This window comes from Tiliqua scincoides, chromosome 1 (genome assembly GCF_035046505.1).
Source record: "Tiliqua scincoides isolate rTilSci1 chromosome 1, rTilSci1.hap2, whole genome shotgun sequence".
NCBI classification, from domain to species: domain Eukaryota; kingdom Metazoa; phylum Chordata; class Lepidosauria; order Squamata; family Scincidae; genus Tiliqua; species Tiliqua scincoides.
The window spans coordinates 149,763,370-149,784,030 of NC_089821.1; the positions used below are offsets into that span (position 1 = coordinate 149,763,370).

General features: G+C 43.5%; 1 protein-coding gene across 1 annotated transcript in view; it reads left to right on the forward strand.

The window, feature by feature from the left end:
• Positions 1–20,661, forward strand: part of FGF18 (fibroblast growth factor 18) — a 132,929-nt gene that overhangs the window by 99,002 nt on the left and 13,266 nt on the right. Inside the window, 1 exon segment of the mRNA XM_066639214.1 lies at positions 12,951–13,057. Within this exon segment, the coding sequence (XP_066495311.1) occupies positions 12,951–13,057 (107 nt within the window).

Here is a 20,661-nt window from a genome sequence, read left to right on the forward strand (position 1 = left end):
ATAGTCAGGGAGACAGACCAGGGACAGACTGCACTTGCTCCCGGTGTGGAAGGGATTGTCACTCCCGGATTGGCCTTTTCAGCCACACTAGACGCTGTGCCAGAACCACCATTCAGAGCGCGATACCATAGTCTTTCGAGACTGAAGGTTGCCAATACAATACATAGGCTCTTCCCTCTCTGATTCATCTGTTGTTTCTAAATCATTTGATTTCTTTTCATCCGACTCCATTTCTGGTCTATATTCTTCTAATTCTTTTCTTCTCGATTTCTCTTCCTCCTTTTCTTCCTTTCTTATCTCGTCTTTCATCACTTAACTCAAGAAGTTTTCTGCTTTCATTGTTGAATTTATATTGTATCTCTGTGTCTGATATTGAAAAAACATACCTTCTAGAGAAAGCCATCTGTATGGTATTTGCTTTTCTCTTAAAAATCTTGTCAGGTTTTCATATTCTTTTCTCTTCTTCCTCACTCTCCATGGAACATGTCTCAAAATGTTGACTTTGTTATCATCCACTGTCCATTCCTTCTCCTGTGAGACCTTCAGTAATTTATCTCTGTAAAAGGTTCTGATAAATTTCACATGGATTTCTCTTGGTAATTTGTGTTTTCTCAGATAAGAAGTGCCCACTCTTCTCACTGAGTCCAATTCTTTAGATATCTCCTCCATCAGTGTATCAATCCATTCTGATATTCATCTGACAATCCGTCGCAATGTATCTTCTCCTTTCTCCTCTGGTATGTTTTGTATCCTCACCACTCAAGCTGCACTATCCATCTGAATTTCCATTAACGTTGTCTCTGCATTATGCTGATGTTCTTCTATCTCCCATATTTTAGCTTGATCTTTTCTTATATTTTGTCCCTATCTCTCAATCTTTTGTTTATTTTCTTCTGATGTAATTTTCACCTCCATCAGTTGTCCAGTAAGATCATCTAATCATTTCATTAAAGCATCCACACTAGCTTGAGTTTGTACAGATTAGTTTGTTAGTTGCTGTACCATTACCAACAGTTTTTCTATGTTGTCTTACACAGTCTGTTTCCAGTCTTTCCCTTTCGGTTCCTCTTGTACTAATTTTCCAAGCCCCTTCTCCAACATTGGCAAGCCTCAAACTTTCACTGTTTTGCCCACCATCTTTGTTCTTCCTTCCTTCTGCTCACAATGTTCTTTAAGGACACCTCAGCATATTATCTTCCTTGCTTCAATTTTACACACAAATCCAGTTCTTGCAATGTCTTTTAAAATTCACTAGATGTCACTAGATGTCTCTGGTGTACTGTTGTTTTATTTATATTTCTCTTATCTTATTTATACTTGTAGCCTTGGCAACACCATTCCTCCATCCGCAGGAATGTCAAAACATCCAGCCGCTCCTTCAGGCATTCCCAAATGATAATAACAAATCAAGGCAATAAATGCTCCAATACACAAACTTTCCAAGGACAATTAATTTGTAATCCATCGAAATTCAAAGTTGTGAAGTTGTAATTACATTTTCATATATCCATAGCAAGCTTGGTAAATCTCCTCTACAATTTCTCCTCACACTGATAAACAGCTGGGGGGGAACCTTCCCCCCTCTTCCTCTTCTCACGGCAAGAAAACAAATCAGGCAATCAAATTATTCAGTCCACGCCAGACATACACAAATAGAATAACACTTACTTAAGTCTTTCAATGTCTTTTCCTGCTGGGGCCTTCAGCTTGATTTCAAAATGAATTCTTCACCATTGCTGCCAAGATGGTGGAATCTCCTGGGAAAGCCCCCTGGCCGGGCTTTATCTCCTCAGGAATCATGCCATCACATGGAGGGGTTTGTCTCTCCTGACAAACAATCCTCGGATCTCCTCAGATCCTCAGTTTTTGGGAAAAGTTTTTTTCTTTGTGAAAAAAAGATCAGTCATATCCAGCATCTCAGCAAGCAAGCACTCTCCACTATGGACCACCAGAGAGAGCAGAGAACAGTACGCTCACAACCGCAGCCGGAAACAAAAGCAGCAACTCACAAATCTTCTCTATAAATAACAGATCTAATAAATCTCTACTAAATTATCTCTAATTGCAGTATTACAAATTTAATTGCATTTTTTGTGGTGGCGGTAAGGGTTGCATGTGGTCCACAATGATTCCAATTTTTACTTCAGCGTTCCATGGCTCCTAAAGGTTGGAAACCACTGGTGTTAAGGGATGGCCCTGCCAGAAGCCCCCAAAACGCCCCGGAACACCTCCCTCCTGCCTCCCCCCACCCACCCCAGAGCATTGTCGGCCGAGCTCAACTGATGCAAGGCTGCATCCCCATATCGGTGCGGAGGCTGAATTCAGCCTCTGTGTACCGGCGTGCATTCACGTGCCAGCCCAGCCAACTCTCAAGGAGGTGCAAAAGTGCCTTATGGCACATTTGCAACCCTCCTGAGCCAGGAGGAGGCGAGAGGGAGGCATTCTGGGGTGAGGGAAGGTTGAGCGGAGGGCGGTCCCAGGGAGACAGGAGACAGGGAGCAGGAGACAGGGCTGGAACCCACCAGTTATGCTGGATCCCAACCCTCATTCCTGAGCAGCATGGAGTGGCTTCAAGCTGCTCCGCTCTCCTTGGACTTATGCCAACTCTTGAGGAACAAGTCCAAGGAAACCCATAGGGGCAGCAGTGGCTTACCTAGGACTAAGAGTTTCCCTTACCTTTGGCTAAGCCACTTTGGCGCCATGTGCTGTGCAGGATACAGCACAGGCCTCCTGGTCTGCCTGTTCCAGCACAAGACAGGGTTGCACTGTTAGTCATCTAGGTCAATGGTCTTCAAACTTTTTAGTGCCATGTCCCTAAATAAATAAATAATGAGACTGAGGAACCACTGTCAGTGCTGCCATCCTCCCAGGAGGACACTATCCTGCCACCTGTCCTGTCTCTGCCCACTCCCTACCCCCGTTATGCCCTCCCAGTACTGTTCACTGTAATCACATACACTCGTATTCTTATTAGAGAGAGCAGAAAGAGCTGCCATGAAACCTGGCAGTAGCAAAAGCTATTTTAGTTTACTAAGAAACTGAGCAGGACTGGGACACCATCTCCTGGCATCTGAAGGGGCACACCAGATGCCCCCCTTTTACCTGATGATGCTCTAGTCCAGTGGTCTTCATCCTTTTTCATTCCCTTAGGTCAGGGGTGCCCAAACCCCGGCCCTGGGGCCACTTGTGGCCCTCGAGGCCTCTCAATGTGGCCCTCAGGGAACCCCTAGTCTCCAATGAGCATCTGACCCTTGAGATTTGTTGGAGCCTGCACTGGCCCGACACAACTGCTCTCAGCGTGGGGGCGACTGTTTGACCTCTCGCGTGAGGTGTGGGATGAGGGCTCCCTCCACTGCTTGCTGTTTCACGTCTGTGATGAAGTAGCAGCAGCAAAGGAAAGGCCAGCCTTGCTTTGTGCAAGACCTTTTATAGGCCTTGAGTTATTGCAAGACCTTCATTCATTCATATAAGTTCATCTTTAATATATTCATTTATGTAAACTTATGTAAATTTATTCAAATTTTTAAATGTAAATTAATTCTTTTTTCCCCCAGCCCCTGACATAGTGTCAGAGAGATGATGTGACCCTCCTGCCAAAAACTTTGGACACCCCTGCCTTAGGTTACTGCGACCCCACAACTGACACTTCGCAACCCCATTGAGGTTGTGATCCCAAGGTTGAAAAACACTGATCTTAGTGATTCTTTGCATAAACCTTTACCCTTTTGGCTAGAAAACTGAAAGGTCATTGCAGTGTATAATATTGTACAATTGCATCTTGGCCCATCTCTTCAGTTGCTGTGGGACAGTTTCAAAACGATCTGTTGCAAGAAATCCGTGAACCTTCTATGGAAGTCTAGAGGGCCATGTGCATCCAGCTACAGTTTGGAGTTCCCTTAGAACAGGCCACAAAAGGGTAGAACTGATGCTGTGTTCCTAACACAAGGTAAAGTGTCTGAGTGACATCATCACTTTGCACTTAGCACCACTTCCCATATGGTTAGCATTACTGGAGTACCTTAGATCAATTAGTTGCAACTAAGCCCCATAAAACAGAGGCTGCCTTTGCAGGAAAAACAATCTGCTGAGTGAGCAAGTGCTTATTTGAAAACACAAAGGGGTGGAACAAGTGCAGGCTACAAGCCCTTCATTCCATTCTCGTACAAAGGGTTTAACATGTGTTCGTGCCCGCCTTTTAGTGCTGGAATAGCATCCCTGTGACACCAAAGCCATGTTGTGGTTCTGTAGTTTTGCACTGGCTGGTTGGACCTACCATTCTCACCACTGATTTTTTTTTTTTTTGATGCAGCAAACCTCTGCATCCTCAGCTATGGCTTACAACGAATTTGTAATTTCATCTAAAGGAAACGGCAGGGCAAACCAGATGTCATGTTGCAGTCATGTATAACCGAACCATCCCAGCCTTTTGTCCATTGAAGAGAACCCTTGGGAAAGGGTGATAGTTTGTACTGAAGAAGGGTGTCGATTGCTTAACCCTTTCCTGGTCAGTTTCCTCTCTTCTGAAACCCCCCCCCCCGCTTTTATCTCAGTGATGTTTTTCTAAGTTCATGTTTACTTTGCAAGTCTGGGTTTGGAACCCTGGAGGAATAAAAGCAGCTGGAGAATGAGTACTAGGGGAACTGTTAAGCACTCCTTTTTCTTCCACCCCTTCTCCAGTACAGATGACCCTTCTCCCCTCGAGGACTCATTACACTCAGCTGCAGCGTAACATGTAGATTGCCCCTAATTTGCAGGAAATGTCTGAAGAATGGAATGCCTGTATTTTAAAAAGTGGGCAGCTAACAAAAGCTATGGAACCTTAAAATGGTTGGCCTAAAAGGAGAGCTTTTGGTATTCTATATCTTTTAAAAATATAGTTCCATCAGTATTATAAAACTGGTTTAAAACAGTTCCAAACTGGGGAATTTGGGTCTGTGCCCAGTTTTGTTACCATGTAAAACACAGAATAATGGTGCACTGCGTTATTTGCAATCAAGTCTAGACCAACGGTCTCCAAACTGAGGGTGCTATTCCTCCAAAAAGCTGTCCCTGGTGTGAACGAAGCTTACCATTGGAGGGGGGGGGGAGCTTGCTATCTCTGCTGCCAATTGCCTCCAAATGTTGCAGTGAGCAGTCATGTTTGCCCAGAAATCCAGGTGGCAAGCATACTGAGTCACCAAAATTCAGAAGCAGCTGCTGAGTGCAACATTTGGGGGTGATTAGCAGCAGAGATAGCAAGCTGCCCCACAGAATGGTAAGCACATGGGGGAGGGATTTCCACAGGTGCCTTATATGGCTGTTGGGCCAGGGTTTGGCACCTGCTAGTCTAGACCAGGGGTGCCCAAACCCTGGCCCTGGGGTCACTTGTGGCCCTCAAGGACTCCCAATCTGGCCCTCAGGGAACCCCCAGTCTCCAATGAGTCTCTGGCCTTCCAGAGACTTGCAGGAGCCTGTGCTGGCCCGATGCAATTGCTCTCAGTATGAGGGCGGCTGTTCAATCTCTTGCCTGAGCTGTGGGACAAGGCTGCCTCCACTACTTGCTGTTTCACATCTGTGAAGCAGCAGCGGCAGCAAAGGAAAGGCTGAACTTGCTTTGTGCAAGGCCTTTTTTAGGCCTTGAGCTATTGAAACCATCATTCATTCATATAAGTTCCATCTCTAATATATTCATTTATGTAAATTTATTCAAATTTGAAATGTAAATTAATTTTTTTCCTGGCCTCTGACACAGAGAGATGATGTGGCCCTCCTGCCAAAAGGTTTGGACACCCCTGGTCTAGACAAACAGAAAATGAATCTATCCTGGGCCTAATAATGTTTATACATTACAGAATTGGACCTACAGCCTGCAAGATGGGCTGATTCTGGTTGCATTCCATGATCTTCACAATTAGTTTTTTGGGTGCCTTAGAACAAATGTACATCATGATCTTATACATTAAGTTCAATAGCACATCCTTCCATGTAAGTGATTTCATGCTCATGGCCTTGGGAACTTAGTTATAAAACCGTTTTTAAACCATTTGCCCTACATAAATGCATTTGAGATCCAGTGCACTGTGTCTGCCAGTCCTTGTTTTGTGTGGATGAATCTTATTACTGATGTTTTCCCATGAAAGTTGCTACCTTCATTGCTGCCTTGACTTAATTAGGTCTTGTTAGCATAAAGGTACAGCTGTAGTATTTTTAGCCTAGGCAAGTAGGAGAAAAGCTAATTTTCATTTATTTCCAAAATTATTACATTATTTTATTAGCTCCTTAAAATTTATTTAAATTCTTTACATGGAAAAGGGGGTATCATATTTTAATTAGTAACAGTGTCAAAGGAGAGCAGGATTAATTATTGGAAATCACGCCATCCAGATGGTTTTAATTTTCACAGCAGGGAACCGAATCTTTTTAAGGTGATATTTTTCAAATTAAAATCAGCCTGGGTATTACTCATACTTGTTTTAGTTTGAGGGTGAGGTGATGTATCTTGTAGTTTTGAAACTACCCAGCTTTCGTGAGAATGTTTTGGAACAGTGAGACAAATAATGTGAATTTTAAAAGATGCAGACCCGTTTTACTTAAATGATTGAAATCAACCATTTGGCCCAAGTTGCTGTGGGCAAATATGAAATGTTTTTTGGCATTGCTGTTTGTTGCTGTTTCTGTAGGACAAAGTTCTCCAAAAGTTGTATGTTTCTGACAGTCGACATGATTCATAGGAAAGGCAAAAGGTAGAATTTCCCTCAAACCTTCAGATATAAATAAGAGAACACGGATGGACAAAACCAGTGGGGAGGAGGTCAGGCCTGACTTGTCGTCCTTATGTCTCAGGTGGCCCCATGAACCATCACCCTCCTTGTACACAGACTATACTGCAAGCAGATTCTTTCCACATCACTCACATGCAAAGTGTGTTGTGTCTGGACCCCCAACCCTTTCCTTGGCAACTTCCCTCTTCATCTTCCTTTCTCTTTTCCCACCTATACCTTTTCCTCCTCTTCCTCCTGCCTCTGCTTCTCCTCTCTTCCTCTGATCTGGTTGCTCCATCCCCCCCCTCTGCCTTTTGAAAAGCCAAGGCATGCAGGAACAGGGACTGAGCAAAGGAAGCAGGAAGGAGTAGAATGGTGGTCATTTAGCTAGCAAGGGTGGGGGCATCTCCGGTCCAAACATGAAGCCCTGTGATACTTCCATCAGGTGGCTGGTGGAAGGAGCAGTGAATTCAGAGTGCCCTTCACCCTGCATCTGCCCCCATTACCTCCCTCCAGCCCACCATGAATACAAGCTGCATCAATCTGCTCTCTGCTTGCAAAACATGAACAGGATCCAGATCATCCTCTTCATTCCCCATGTGCCTTCCTTGCACAGGGTTTAGAGTTTAAAGGAAACACATTCCTAGAAAAGCTGTTCACGAAGGGAGCACTTCACGACTCCCTCCCCTTGCTTCATGCTCATGCAGTCCCTTTTAACTCCTTTCTGCCCAGCCCGCAGGTGTACACACTTGATACCTGTTGCGTATATGCAATGTGGGCAGAAATGGCTTAAACTCTGTGAGAATGGAGTGCAGTAAAGAAGTAAGGCGCATGTCTCCCCTACAACATTGCCGAAAGAAGAAGGGAGAAGAAAAAGAGACTGTTGCACTCTGGATCAACTCTCTTTGTCTATTTGGTACTTATGAAGCACCACATAGGCTGGGATGGGTGATTTGGAGTGTGCACCCTTTCCCTTTAGTTGAATTCCCAGGAGCACAGTCTTCAGCCTGCCTGGCACACATCACTTCTGTTTGACTTGAACAAAGGTAGTGCAGGCTGGGAACCCAGTCTGCACTGCTTCCATTTCAATCAGAAGTGGTGTGGACCGGATAGGCTGTAGGCCATGTTCTTGGTAAGTAAAGGGGTGAGAGCATATGTGTGTGCACTGAGGCAGCATTGAGGGGATTAAGGCAGTGCAGGGAAATGCTGCTTGAGGTACTGGAAGGTTTGGGGCCACCCCTGAGTAGTGGGCCAATTAGGATAGATCCAATGGGTTTCCTGATGGCTCTGAGGGAATTTTCTTGGCAGCATGCCTGGCAGTTCTTTTGATGGTCTAGTAGTTGATCTTTGAAATGTGGAGATGGCTTGGGCTACTACATGCGCTCTCCCTGTCTGCAGAGCCCAGGCAGAACAATAAGAACATTGGGAAGAGCCCTTCTGGAACAGGCCAAGGGCCCATCTAGTCCAGCTTCCTATATCTCACAGGGGCCCACTAGAGGCCTCAGGGAGCACACAAGACAACAGATCTGCATCTTGTTGGCACTCCTTTGCATCAGAGGCTACCTGTCAAACCCACAGGTTGCATACAGTCGTCCTGACTTGTAACCTGTGCTATAGACTTTTCCTCCGTAAATCTGTCAGATCCACTTCTGAAGGCATCTAGGCCATCTTCGATATTCCCCAGAGCCATGGTCAATAAAACAGGATGAATTATGGCTAGAGCAATGATAGATGACGTCTTGTGAAGAAGTCTGACCAAAGAAGGACTGCAGCTCATTTGAGAGTCTACACCGTGAAAGAGATGGTGATGAAGAACATAAGAACATAAGAACATAAGAACAGCCCCACTGGATCAGGCCATAGGCCCATCTAGTCCAGCTTCCTGTATCTCACAGCGGCCCACCAAATGCCCGAGGGAGCACACCAGATAACAAGAGACCTCATCCTGGTGCCCTCCCCTACATCTAGCATTCTGACTTAACCCATTTCTAAAATCAGGAGGTTGCGCATACACATCATGGCTTGTACCCCATAATGGATTTTTCCTCCAGAAACTCGTCCAATCCCCTTTTAAAGATGTCCAGGCTAGACACCAGCACCACATCCTGTGGCAAGGAGTTCCACAGACCGACCACACGCTGAGTAAAGAAATATTTTCTTTTGTCTGTCCTAACCTGCCCAACACTCAATTTTAGTGAATGTCCCCTGGTTCTGGTATTATGTGAGAGTGTAAAGAGCATCTCCCTATCCACTCTGTCCATTCCCTGCATAATTTTGTATGTCTCAATCATGTCCCCCCTCAAGCGTCTCTTTTCTAGGCTGAAGAGGCCCAAACGCCGTAGCCTTTCCTCATAAGGAAGGTGCCCCAGCCCCGTAATCATCTTAGTCGCTCTCTTTTGCACCTTTTCCATTTCCACTATGTCTTTTTTGAGATGCGGCGACCAGAACTGGACACAATACTCCAGGTGTGGCCTTACCATAGATTTGTATAACGGCATTATAATACTAGCCGTTTTGTTCTCAATACCCTTCCTAATGATCCCAAGCATAGAATTGGCCTTCTTCACTGCCACCGCACATTGGGTCGACACTTTCATCGACCTGTCCACCACCACCCCAAGATCTCTCTCCTGATCTGTCACAGACAGCTCAGAACCCATCAGCCTATGTCTAAAGTTTTGATTTTTTGCCCCAATGTGCATGACTTTACACTTACTGACATTGAAGCACATCTGCCATTTTGCTGCCCATTCTGCCAGTCTGGAGAGATCCTTCTGGAGCTCCTCACAATCACTTCTGGTCTTCACCACTCGGAAAAGTTTGGTGTCGTCTGCAAACTTAGCCACTTCACTGCTCAACCCTGTCTCCAGGTCATTTATGAAGAGGTTGAAAAGCACCGGTCCCAGGACAGATCCTTGGGGCACACCGCTTTTCACCTCTCTCCATTGTGAAAATTGCCCATTGACACACACTCTCTGCTTCCTGGCCTCCAACCAGTTCTCAATCCATGAGAGGACCTGTCCTCTAATTCCCTGACTGTGGAGTTTTTTCAGTAGCCTTTGGTGAGGGACCGTGTCAAACGCCTTCTGAAAGTCCAGATATATAATGTCCATGGGTTCTCCCGCATCCACATGCCTGTTGACCTTTTCAAAGAATTCTATAAGGTTCGTGAGGCAAGACTTACCCTTACAGAAGCCATGCTGACTCTCCCTCAGCAAGGCCTGTTCCTTGCTGTAAGAAACCTTAACTACTCCAAGTAAGAAACCTTACTACTCCACCATCACTGCATCTGCATGGTGTCATCCAAATGAACTGTTTCAAGTAGTTCGGATTTTTTTTTTTACAGTTGGGACCACAGAAAGGTCTAGATTCTTGATGGTCCATTGTGATGGTTTTGCTCCATTATGTCACCAGCATGCTGAAAACACTCAGCTTTTCCTCTTTTTTGAACAGTTCCTAGGGAAGTGGTTGACACTCTGAATCATTGTCTGTCAGTTGTGGACTGGATACAACTTAACCCAGCCAGGATGGACATGCTGTTGACAGGGGAATTCATCTGAGTCAAGAATAGACTTTCAAGCTGTTCTGAAGGATCAGGTTTGCAGTTTGGGAATACCCTTATGAAGGACCAGTGACAGTTATGTGGAGTGCTTTTTACCACTTCTTCTGTGTGCCAATTGTGACCATTCCTGGAGAAGTCGGTTCAGGAGTTAAAGTGATCTATGTCCTGGTCACCTCTGGATTAGATTATTGTAACATACTGTGTGTGTGGGGTTGCTCTTGAAGACAGCTTGAAAGGTTCAGCTGCTGCAAAATGTGGCTAACTGAGTCAGCTCTATGGGAACAAATTAAACCTGTGTTTTCTAATTAAATTGTTAACCTGTGTTTTCAAATTAAACCTGTGTTTGTTTCCTGTATGCTTCCATGCTGGTTTTAACACTCAACCTGTTCCATGCTGGTTTTAACACTAAATATTTTGGGATCAGCGTACTTAAAGGACCACTTTCTTCTGTATGTGCCCCCTTGCCATGCTCTGATAATCACCTGAAGCCCTATTTTGGGTGCATGAGTTGACAGAAGCCTGTTGAGCATCCATAAGAAGCAAGGCCTTCTCAGGAGCAGCAGATAGGCACCTACACTATATGCAGTTAGGTGTTTGGCCAAGACATGGGTTTTGGAGATGTCCTCTGGTGTTGGCTACCATTGTTCCTCTGGAATTCTTCCTATGGTTATCGTTTTGGAGTTTGTTCTGATTGTTCTCTATGATTTTATGGTTATTACTGTGTGTGTGTTTGATATTGTCAACTACCGTGGGTCCTACAAGAGAAGGGCAGTATGTAAGCTTTTAATAAATAGAGTAGCTACCACTTTGCACCTCACCAATTCATTTTCCAGGCCACTGCCTTTCCAGGACTCCATGGCTGGAAGGAGGAGTGAAGCAGGCATAGTGAGGCACTTGCCGAGGTAATGGAGAGGCATGGACCACCTCCTGCTCCCACCTGAAATGGCCATTTTGCGATGCCTGCTGGCTCTGGAACCTATGCAGCTCAGGGCGCAAACCTAATGTGCCCTTGGGCAGGTGCAAGTCCCATAGGAGGGTGGATGAGGAGCAGGAGGCAGGGCCAGGTGCCAGCACTTATGCCAAATCCTATGCAGCTCAGCGCAGGCCTGCTGGCCCGCCTGTTCCAGTGCAAGTTAGGATTGCGCTGTCAATATATTAAACTGCCAAGTGTTGTCTACTCTGACTGGCTAGTTTGACTGCTAGAATCTCTCTAGTAAAGACTGTGTGAGTTCCTTTAAGTGGAGGTGCTGGGGATTGATTGAACTTGCAAACTTCTGTATTCAAATTATATGCTCTAGTAGAGGGCTATGGCTTCTCTCCATGTTCCTTCTGTGTTCCCTCTTTATTCATTTCTGTTTCACATCATATTCCTTTGTCCTTTATGTAGAGAAACTTTTTGAACAAGCATTTATCAATCATAAATGTTTTGCATTAACATACAATTACTTCTTATACCTGCTACAATCCAGTACCTACAATAGAGGTAGCAATGAGAAAAATCTAAAGCACTTCCATTTTCAATTTTCAGATCGCTGTCCTTCACTAAAATGACATTAGGGTAGGTCGTCAATCCCAGAGCAAGAATTCATTCAGAGTTCTGATGCAATAAGAGTTCTGATGTTTGAGAAACAAAGGGAGAGGCTTTCCCTTTTAAAAAAACAAAATACCACTAAATTTGATTTTTTTAAAACCAGACAGAGACTCAGTGCACACTGAAGTTTTTTTTTTTTTTTTTACTGTGCAGTACATTTAATAACTATATCCATTCAGAGAAGTTAATCTGTCTCAGATAAAAATTTGACTGCTAAATCCCAAATCTACACCTTGCATAAATGACAGCGATTTAGCTGGCGTAGACTCAAGAAACCCCATTGTGCAGATGGGGGCTTTATTCAGAAGGGGATGAATGTCCCTTTCCCCCAAGGATACCTCTGGCAGCTTTCCCAGGCTCCGCAGGATATAGCGGTGGCCATTTCAGTGCTACTGTAGCCCACAGTAGTGGAAAGGATAGGATTGGGCTGCTCATATGGGATGCGCTCACAGTACAAGTCTGTGCACATCTACTTAGAAACAAGTCTGTTTATTTCAATGGGGCTTGCTGTCAGGTAAGTGTATATAGGATTGCAGTATCAGTATGCTTATTTTACCGAAATCTATCATGTCCCACAAAAACCCTTGGAAATGTACTATACCTAGAGGTGTTTGTTTCTGGGGAGTAAGAGAGGATTAAAGCCGAAGACTCACTGAACACAATGGGCTTACTTCTGAGTAAGATAAATAACACCATTTTAAAACACCTGTAACAATGCCCCTTTTGGTTACCATTGAAGACCTACTGTACTTTATTTTATGAAAATGCAACATATTCCAGTTCAACAGAGTTCCATTGACTATAGTGGTGGTCCTATATTTTCAGAAATGTCTACTTCTGGACTGCAGCACAAGTGTCTCCTTTGATGATTTATGTTGATTATTCTATGACAACTGATGAGGACCTGTGTATTTCCTGTTGCTTGTTTCTCTTTCCTGCTGTTCTCTCTAGTATCTCCTTATTGACTGGGAGATAATATATCAGAGGGCATCATCTCCACTCATTTGCTCTCTGACCAGTCTGGTAAATGCCTTTTTTCTTCTTCTTCCTTTACAAGCCCAGCTTCTAGTGGAAACAGACACATTTGGCAGTCAAGTCCGGATCAAAGGGAAAGAGACAGACTTTTACCTTTGCATGAACAGGAAAGGCAAGCTAGTAGGGAAGGTAAGTGTTTTCTATTAATTCATTTGTAATATGAGCGTTACCTTTAGCAGTGACTGCGAACCCCATAATGATGTGTTCTGAACTTTGCCTGTCAACCCCAAATGAAAAGCAGGACTTGAAGAATGTGGAATTCTTAAAGCATTCATGCCTTTGCTTTAAGAAAGGAAAGGAAAGAAAAAGAAAACCCCCTAACCCATAAAATTAAGTACTGTGGCTAACCACTGGGGTTTTTATTACTGATTTCTTTTCTTATACACAGGTTTCCATCGTACAGTTGCATAAATTGATAAAAGATGTTGTGCATCTCTCCCAAACAATTGAGTGCTTGCGTTACATGATATAAATCTCTCTTACCTTGGTGGCTTAAATAAGAAAAGGAAAGAAACTGTAGAAACATTTTAAGGAGTTTGGCAAGGCCATTTCTGCCTTGATTAGAAGAGCAAAAAATATAATGCCATAAATTTAAAACTTTCACTCTTAATGTCTTATTAGGGATGGGTCTCATAGCTTGAACATTACAGGAATAATTTATTACCTTTGATTTCCCTCCCCCCCCCCCCCCGCCCCGTATCACAGTAGAATCATGTCACAAATTCCATGGCAGCAGAGCATCTTCGCTGGTATCTGATGAAAATGAATTCGCTTCTAAGCATAACTTCCATCATTTTCTTTTCATACAGTTGACAGCTTTGGGGTTTGATACAGATAAGGGCAGTTCATGGAATTAAAAAGTGCCTGCCTGGCCACGTCATCTAATTAAAGCACTGATATTGCCATCACAGTGCAAAAAAGGAGGGGAAGATGAGTGAATTTAGTTTTGAGTCAACCAAAGCGTAGGACTGAAAGCCACATTCCCAAATAGAAACCAGGTGCCAGAGTTGCTGCAGTGGGTTGTTATTTACTTCGGGAAGACAGCTGTGTGAGATCTGCCTCATAGCATTGAACCCTACAGCCTATGCTCATGCCAGCTGGACTAGCTGCAGGCTTTCAAGTTGATATAGAGACTGCTACCAGACCAATCAGAGACCACTACCAGCAGAAGGATTGTATTGATGTTGCTTTATGTCATGTTGATTGTGTAGATATTCATAGTGTTGAAACTTTTTGATTTGTGCTTTGAATGGAACTGACTTTCCATTCAATCATGTTGGCAACCCTGCCCTGTCTGTTGTGAAGACTAACAGTAGTATTTATATAGTGCTTTCAGATGTTCCAAGAGTTTCACATACATTATCTTGTAACCGTTCCACCACCTTGTAAGATAGGTCAGAATTATATCTTATGTTGCAGATTAAAAGCAGACAGAGCAAGAAAAAGTCTTACCTAACAGCTCAATCATCTCCAACTTCCTCCACACTGATGCAGTGGTGTCAGTGTGGGCTCTGCTGTATCCTATGGGGGTTGTTAGAATGCTGGTGGGCTCCCTGAGGTAAGGGGATATTTTGCCTGGCGTAAGCTCCAGCTGCTGCAATGGGGCAACTCAGAACTGCACCTGCTAAATCACTGGTGCAAATCTGCATTGCCCTGTGTCAGCAGATCTGGCCTGAGAAAGGGAATAGGATATGGTATTCACCACTGCCATCGATCCTGCATCCACCTGTTACCGAGCCTGTATCTCTTCGCCCTTTTCCTGCCCCTCTGGTGCTCAGCATGGAGCTTGCCTGCTCCACCACACACTGTGGCCTGTATTGACACTGGCAGGATGGCACAGGCCTTCTCACCAGTGACACTAACTTCTGCGCTGTTGCAACATGCTTTATGACACATTTGTGACAGCCTTCACCAGCAAAGCACATGCTCCACCAGCACAAGTGGAGGATACAATTGTGCCATCAGACCAGTGAGTTCAGGACCTTCTTGATTCATAACATAGTATCGCAATCACTAGGCTACACCAATGCTCACATTTACAACTTGTACGCTTGTTTTCTTAATATGCTCCTATTGCTTGCATGATGTACAAGATCAGGAATCATTTCACAATCCAAGCAAGAAAACAATCACAAAGAAATGGGATGCCAATGAGTTGGAAATGGGTGAAAAGGTAGATATGCCTATATTTAGCATTATGCTTTTAAATGTACCTGTGGGACTTGCAGGTACTTACTTGTAGTCTTGTTTGAAGGCTTAAAACAGAAAATGTGATTCAGTATGAAATGATGTCTCTAGAGCAACCTAGAACTGCAAAAAACTGAAAGTCGACTCTGGTTGCAGATTGGAGTGATTAGGAGCAGTGCACAGGCTTGCAGAGGGGGCTCGAGCCTCCAGGACCCTCCTAGATGCCAGTGCAACCCCCCCCCCCAGATAACTTTAAAAACCACTTGCTCCTGGCAGTGCCATGATCGCTGTGGTGTCATTGGGGCACCCATTTCTAGGCCACTTCCCTTAAGGGGGAATGGCCCACTTCCGATTCCCCTGCTGGGTTGCCACCCACCAGTTTGGGAACCACTGCTCTAGAACACATACCATTCACATTATTTTGAGATCCAGTTCACCTGAATAACAGTTGCAACTAGAGCTGGAATGGGCATTTAGCTGTTGCAAGATGCAGAGCGAAGGAACCAGCCGTTTGAAACAGAAGGAATTACCAATTGTGGTTCAAAGTCTCTATGTGAAATCCTTTTAATTTCATTAACTGAAACTTAGCCAGGAAGCAATTTTAGTTTTTAATATAAGTAGGTTTTGATTCCTGCCATGTGATTTGTTTTTAATGGTGTCAAATTGTAAAGCTTATAAAACTTGCATTTTTTGAAAGTGTGTATTTCCTTGAAAATAGCACATCTGAATCTTATCCTGCCCTCCCTTTTCCTACCCCAGTTGCTGACAAGTTCATAAAATATATTGGCCCCCGAAAAAGGAATACTGTGTGAACATTCCATTTTGGAAGAAAAGTGTTGCTGTCCAGATGTATTGCCCATATTAACAGCTTCTTAAGGAAAAGAAAGAAAGAAAAGAAACTGATATTAGTAACACCAAAGGTTTTGTTTTTAATTAGCATCATAGTTTCAGCTCTTTTTGTGGCAATAGCTTCAGTAAATGCATTTTTAATATACCAAATACTTTCTAAACAGCTAGTAAACCCCTAGATACAAGTTTGTGCCTGGGTTATGATACAAATATTTAGGCCTACCCTGGGAGGGAAAGAAACCCATAAAGCTCTTTTGCAATCACCCCAGAATGTTCACTTGCCAATAATGAAACTGTGGGCTGCAATTGCTTTTCCTCAGCTCATTTCCCATTGACTTACTCTGCGTAACCCTTTGCTATACCAACAGATGCCATCTGGCTTCCTTCTCCTTCTCAGTGAGCATCTTTGGATTCTTCCCCAGTTGAAAACCTGGTTTGAGTTTAAAACCTTTGTTTCATGTAATCATCTACAAAGGCTATGACAAATGAGAGCAGGTTGTTGCTATTTTCAATTTGGGAAGTGAGACAGAAGTTAACCGTTTCAGGAACAGGGTGCATTACCTACCGTGCAGCCAGTTAGGTTGAGTACCCGGGCAAGCACATTAATTCACAGACCTCAGAAGAACAGGCTTACTTGCTTTCCATGTTTCCCTCATCAAGGCTAATTTACATCTCCACCAGGTCTTTGGCGTCAAGGCTTCCAATGGAGCTTTCTCAGGATCCTGGAATGTAATCTCCCCAGAGTTCTCCCCTTTCTTGTTCATTATTGTTTGTCACTTCACAGCTAGATTTGGCTATGATATTATGAACAGGATTCTAAATCTGTTTATTGTATGTTTGTGTTCCGTGCATACACACAGCTGGTCTACATTAAGGAAAAATGTAGCCAAATCAGCCAACGTAGCAAATATAGCTAGTGTAGACAAGGCTAATAGTTTTAAACATGAGCAGGCTAGTCAAGGTCAAGGCTATATTTCATTAAGTTTTTTTTCCTAGTTTAAACTGAGGTAAGCACTAGCTATTCCTCCTCTCTGATATTGAAAACATGTCTTTTGTGAAGAGCCAGATTTTCCCAAGTTTCAGTTTTCATGTTGAAATTTGCATTTTCAGATACTCAATGAGAATTGAAATATATATATATATATATATATATATATATATATATATATATATATATATATATATATATATATATATATATATCTGTGTCGTTCTCCAGGCAGAATTTTCCTTGCCTGCATGGAACAGGCCCGGCATTGGCCATCAAGATGGTCAGCTCTCTACCCGGCCCATTTACTGGCAAGGGAACCAATGTCCACCAAAGCTTTTGCCATCACTGCTTGATGGGCAGCAGGCAGATGGTAGTAAGGAGGAGAAAAAGCAGCAGTAGCTGCTGCCACACTATACTCCTCCTCTCTGCTTTGCCCTAATCACAGCTGTAAGATGGTGGGAGCAGCAAAGAGGATGAGAAAAAGCAGCAACTGAAGTTACTGAATGGGCAAGTGAAAAGAAAGCTGAGTAATACCCACTGCTGCCCAAGTCCCTGAAGCCAGCCCTGATCAGAAGGGATTCTTCACTTACATGATTATTTAAATATGGGGTAGAATTCATTTCCTACACAGAAGTAATGTCTGTGTAAGAAATTGGTTAGCTGTGGGCATCACTTATGACTTGTGTGTAGTATGTAGGTTTCCACATCTGTAGAACTGATATGCTTTGAAGGAGAGCTACAATGACCATCTCTATCATACAACAACAACAACAACAACAACAGTATTTATCATACATGGTTGAATTGCTAGGCTTTTGATGCCGTTAGTGCTCTGGACCTTCAGGATATAAATCTCAGGGCCCAACTCTTTTCAACTTTCCAGTGTTGATGCAGCTATGCCAACAGGGTGTGTGCTGCATCCTGAAGTGAAGAGAACAATTACAGAAGCCTCCTCAAGGTAAAGAAACATTTATTTCCTTAGCTTGCAACTGCCTTGTGGCTGCACTGGCATTGGAAGGTTGGATAGGATTGGGCCCTCAGTCAGTCAAGTATTGTTTTAAGCTCATGCTTGGCATGACAATGGATCTTCCAATCTGCTGGCACAAACATTGTGCGGCCACTGAGTACAATGGAGCAACTGGTGGAGATGGCCAATAGTTTCATGTACGTGCCAGAACTGCCTGGATGCTATGCTGCTCCCAGATAAGATGGTAGAAGGGGAGTTTGGGAGCAGGGGGGTGGAGGAACTAGAAGCAGTTTGGAAGAGGAAGAGGGCGGATCTTGGCAGCAGCAACTTGCACGGGGTGCTAGCCTCTCTTTCGCTGCCCAACTTGCCCCCTTCCTCTCCTTGAACTGATGCCAACTTGCATAGGTTCAAGGATACCCATTGCCAACCAGATAGTCTACCAAGAGGTAAGTAAAAAAAAACTTGTTTACTTTTCAATTGCCTTCTGGTCAATCTCTCCACCATATAGCATGGAGCATGTGCCTTGTTGTGCAACTGCATGCTGTGAAGTGGCAGGAGACAGGATTGGATTGATAGACAGAACAAATATGAATTGGTGTTTTGATTAAGTACGGCAGGTTTTTTTAATTTCTTCAGTAGTGTGTTTACATGCATATACCAGCTATATCCGCCTAGCTTCCAGAAGTTGCAGATGAGTCTACTAGCCCAAGCACCTGGATCCTCTTAAGGAGCCAGGTTAACAACTATCAAGGACTCTGCACACACCCACTCTGCACATCCCTTTTTCCTGAGTCGCCAAAGGACCTGCCACAAAATCAAAGAGTGCTAAGCTGCTTGAATCCAAGCCAGAGCTTGGTCCCTGGGAGAGGTTGTCCCTCACCCAAGGCAGGATATCAGAGTCTGCACCAGTATAAGTAGGATCAGTTTGGTTCTGGTAGTGGACCAGGCAAGCTGTCTGCTTTGGAGCTGTCCGTGGTCCTGCGGACTGTGTCTGGCTAGTTCTTGTCCTGTTTCCTGGTTTTTCTTAACACCTACTCTATCCAGCAGCCCTTTACTAGCTCCCTCACAGTTAACCAGCTGTGAGCCACTGCTACCGGTTTCCTTTTTCATGTGACCCTGAGTCTTCCCCAGCAGACCTTTTTCCCCACTCCTGCAGGCATCGAAAGACCAATACGCAATACTTGGAAACTTTTTAACACTTTTGTAGCACAGTTGTGATGCTGGTACAGTAATTATTCTATCTTCAAGATAAGCAACTTGCTTATCTTGTTGAATATTGTCGAACTCTGTTGCTTGAAAAACTGGAAATCCAACTTTGGGTATCTCCAAAAACTTGTGGACTACGTGAGCAATGGACCCTTCTTGAATGGCTCTTTCATTTTTTTACATGGAAGAAAAAGACATCCAGAATGCTAATGCCCTTCAAAAGCAGAGACCTAGTGAAGTTTATTATGCATTGTACTGTTCCCATACCAAATTAGTTCTCCAACGTTTGCTGTATCTGTTCATTTTTTTAAGAAGCCGCAAGGCCTTGAAATTCAAATCATCCCGGAAATCACCTTAATATTTTCATTATTTCTTGAGATAACTTTGGAATTTTAAATGTTTTATTCTTTCCACCCTTTTCTGCATTTTTTTCATGAGCACTTTTCCCTTGCTCACATTACGGCCTGAAGCATATAAGTCACTTACTCCACATGATCTAAACTTGAACTCACTATACAATGAAAACAGATGAAGCAAGGTTTTTGAGTGAGAAATGTATAGATTTTTTGGTGAGATAACTGCTTTCCAAGCCAATATATTTAAACTTACCAGAGAGTTGCTACAGTAATACCAGATGGCGGAGATCTCTGTAGTTTGGAGGACCAAAAAACAAATTGTTGCTTGATGCCAAAGTCTACGTTGGCTAAACTTTAACACTGACTCCTGCCAGAAGTGTTCTTCGAAGGGTAGTAAGGATTTAGGATTATTTTTATTGCAGCTTTAACATGGAGATCCTTTTGCAGAATGTGTGTATTAAAACAGGGGCTTTGTTATGGAAACCCAAAGAGTAATCATCCCATGGAAAGGAATGGTCATGATCCCTTGTGTCTGTTGTGGATATAATCTATTGCTATGCCTACACCTATCAAATTATACAAAGTTGAAGAAATAAGCCTCTACTGTACTTTCCCCAAGGATGTACTATCTAACTCAGCAACAACAGAGCCCCCTTGTTCAAAGTTTTCTGGCAGATACTGAAGAATAAACACAAGGAACCAGCAACTGACCCCATGTAGGTATATATGAGGCACAAGAAAAAAAAATGTCATCCTTCTTGTAGTGTAGCTGCTCCCTCATTAACTCAGGTCTTAACTTGTAATGCTAATATCTCTAGTTTCCTGACTGAGGTTATCAAAAGGGTGCATTTTCAGGAAAAAAATCTAAAAGAGGAATGAATACATGATGGAAAAAAGAGCACTGAGTGTGAAGGACTATATGGGAGATGGCATGGACTTTTCTTATACATTGAAGTAATATGTTTCAGGCAGATGGGAAATTTTGCGATTGACTGTTCCCTCATGTAAAAAACCCCACAGGGGGCAAGTCCTCGTTCTGCAACAAACCACCACACATACAAATGCATGCCATAAACATGCATTTTCAATCATTTTTGGTAACACATTGAGGTGTCAATCCTGTGTACAGTTACCTGGGAGTAAGGCAGCAATCCTATGCACACGAATCTGGGAGTAA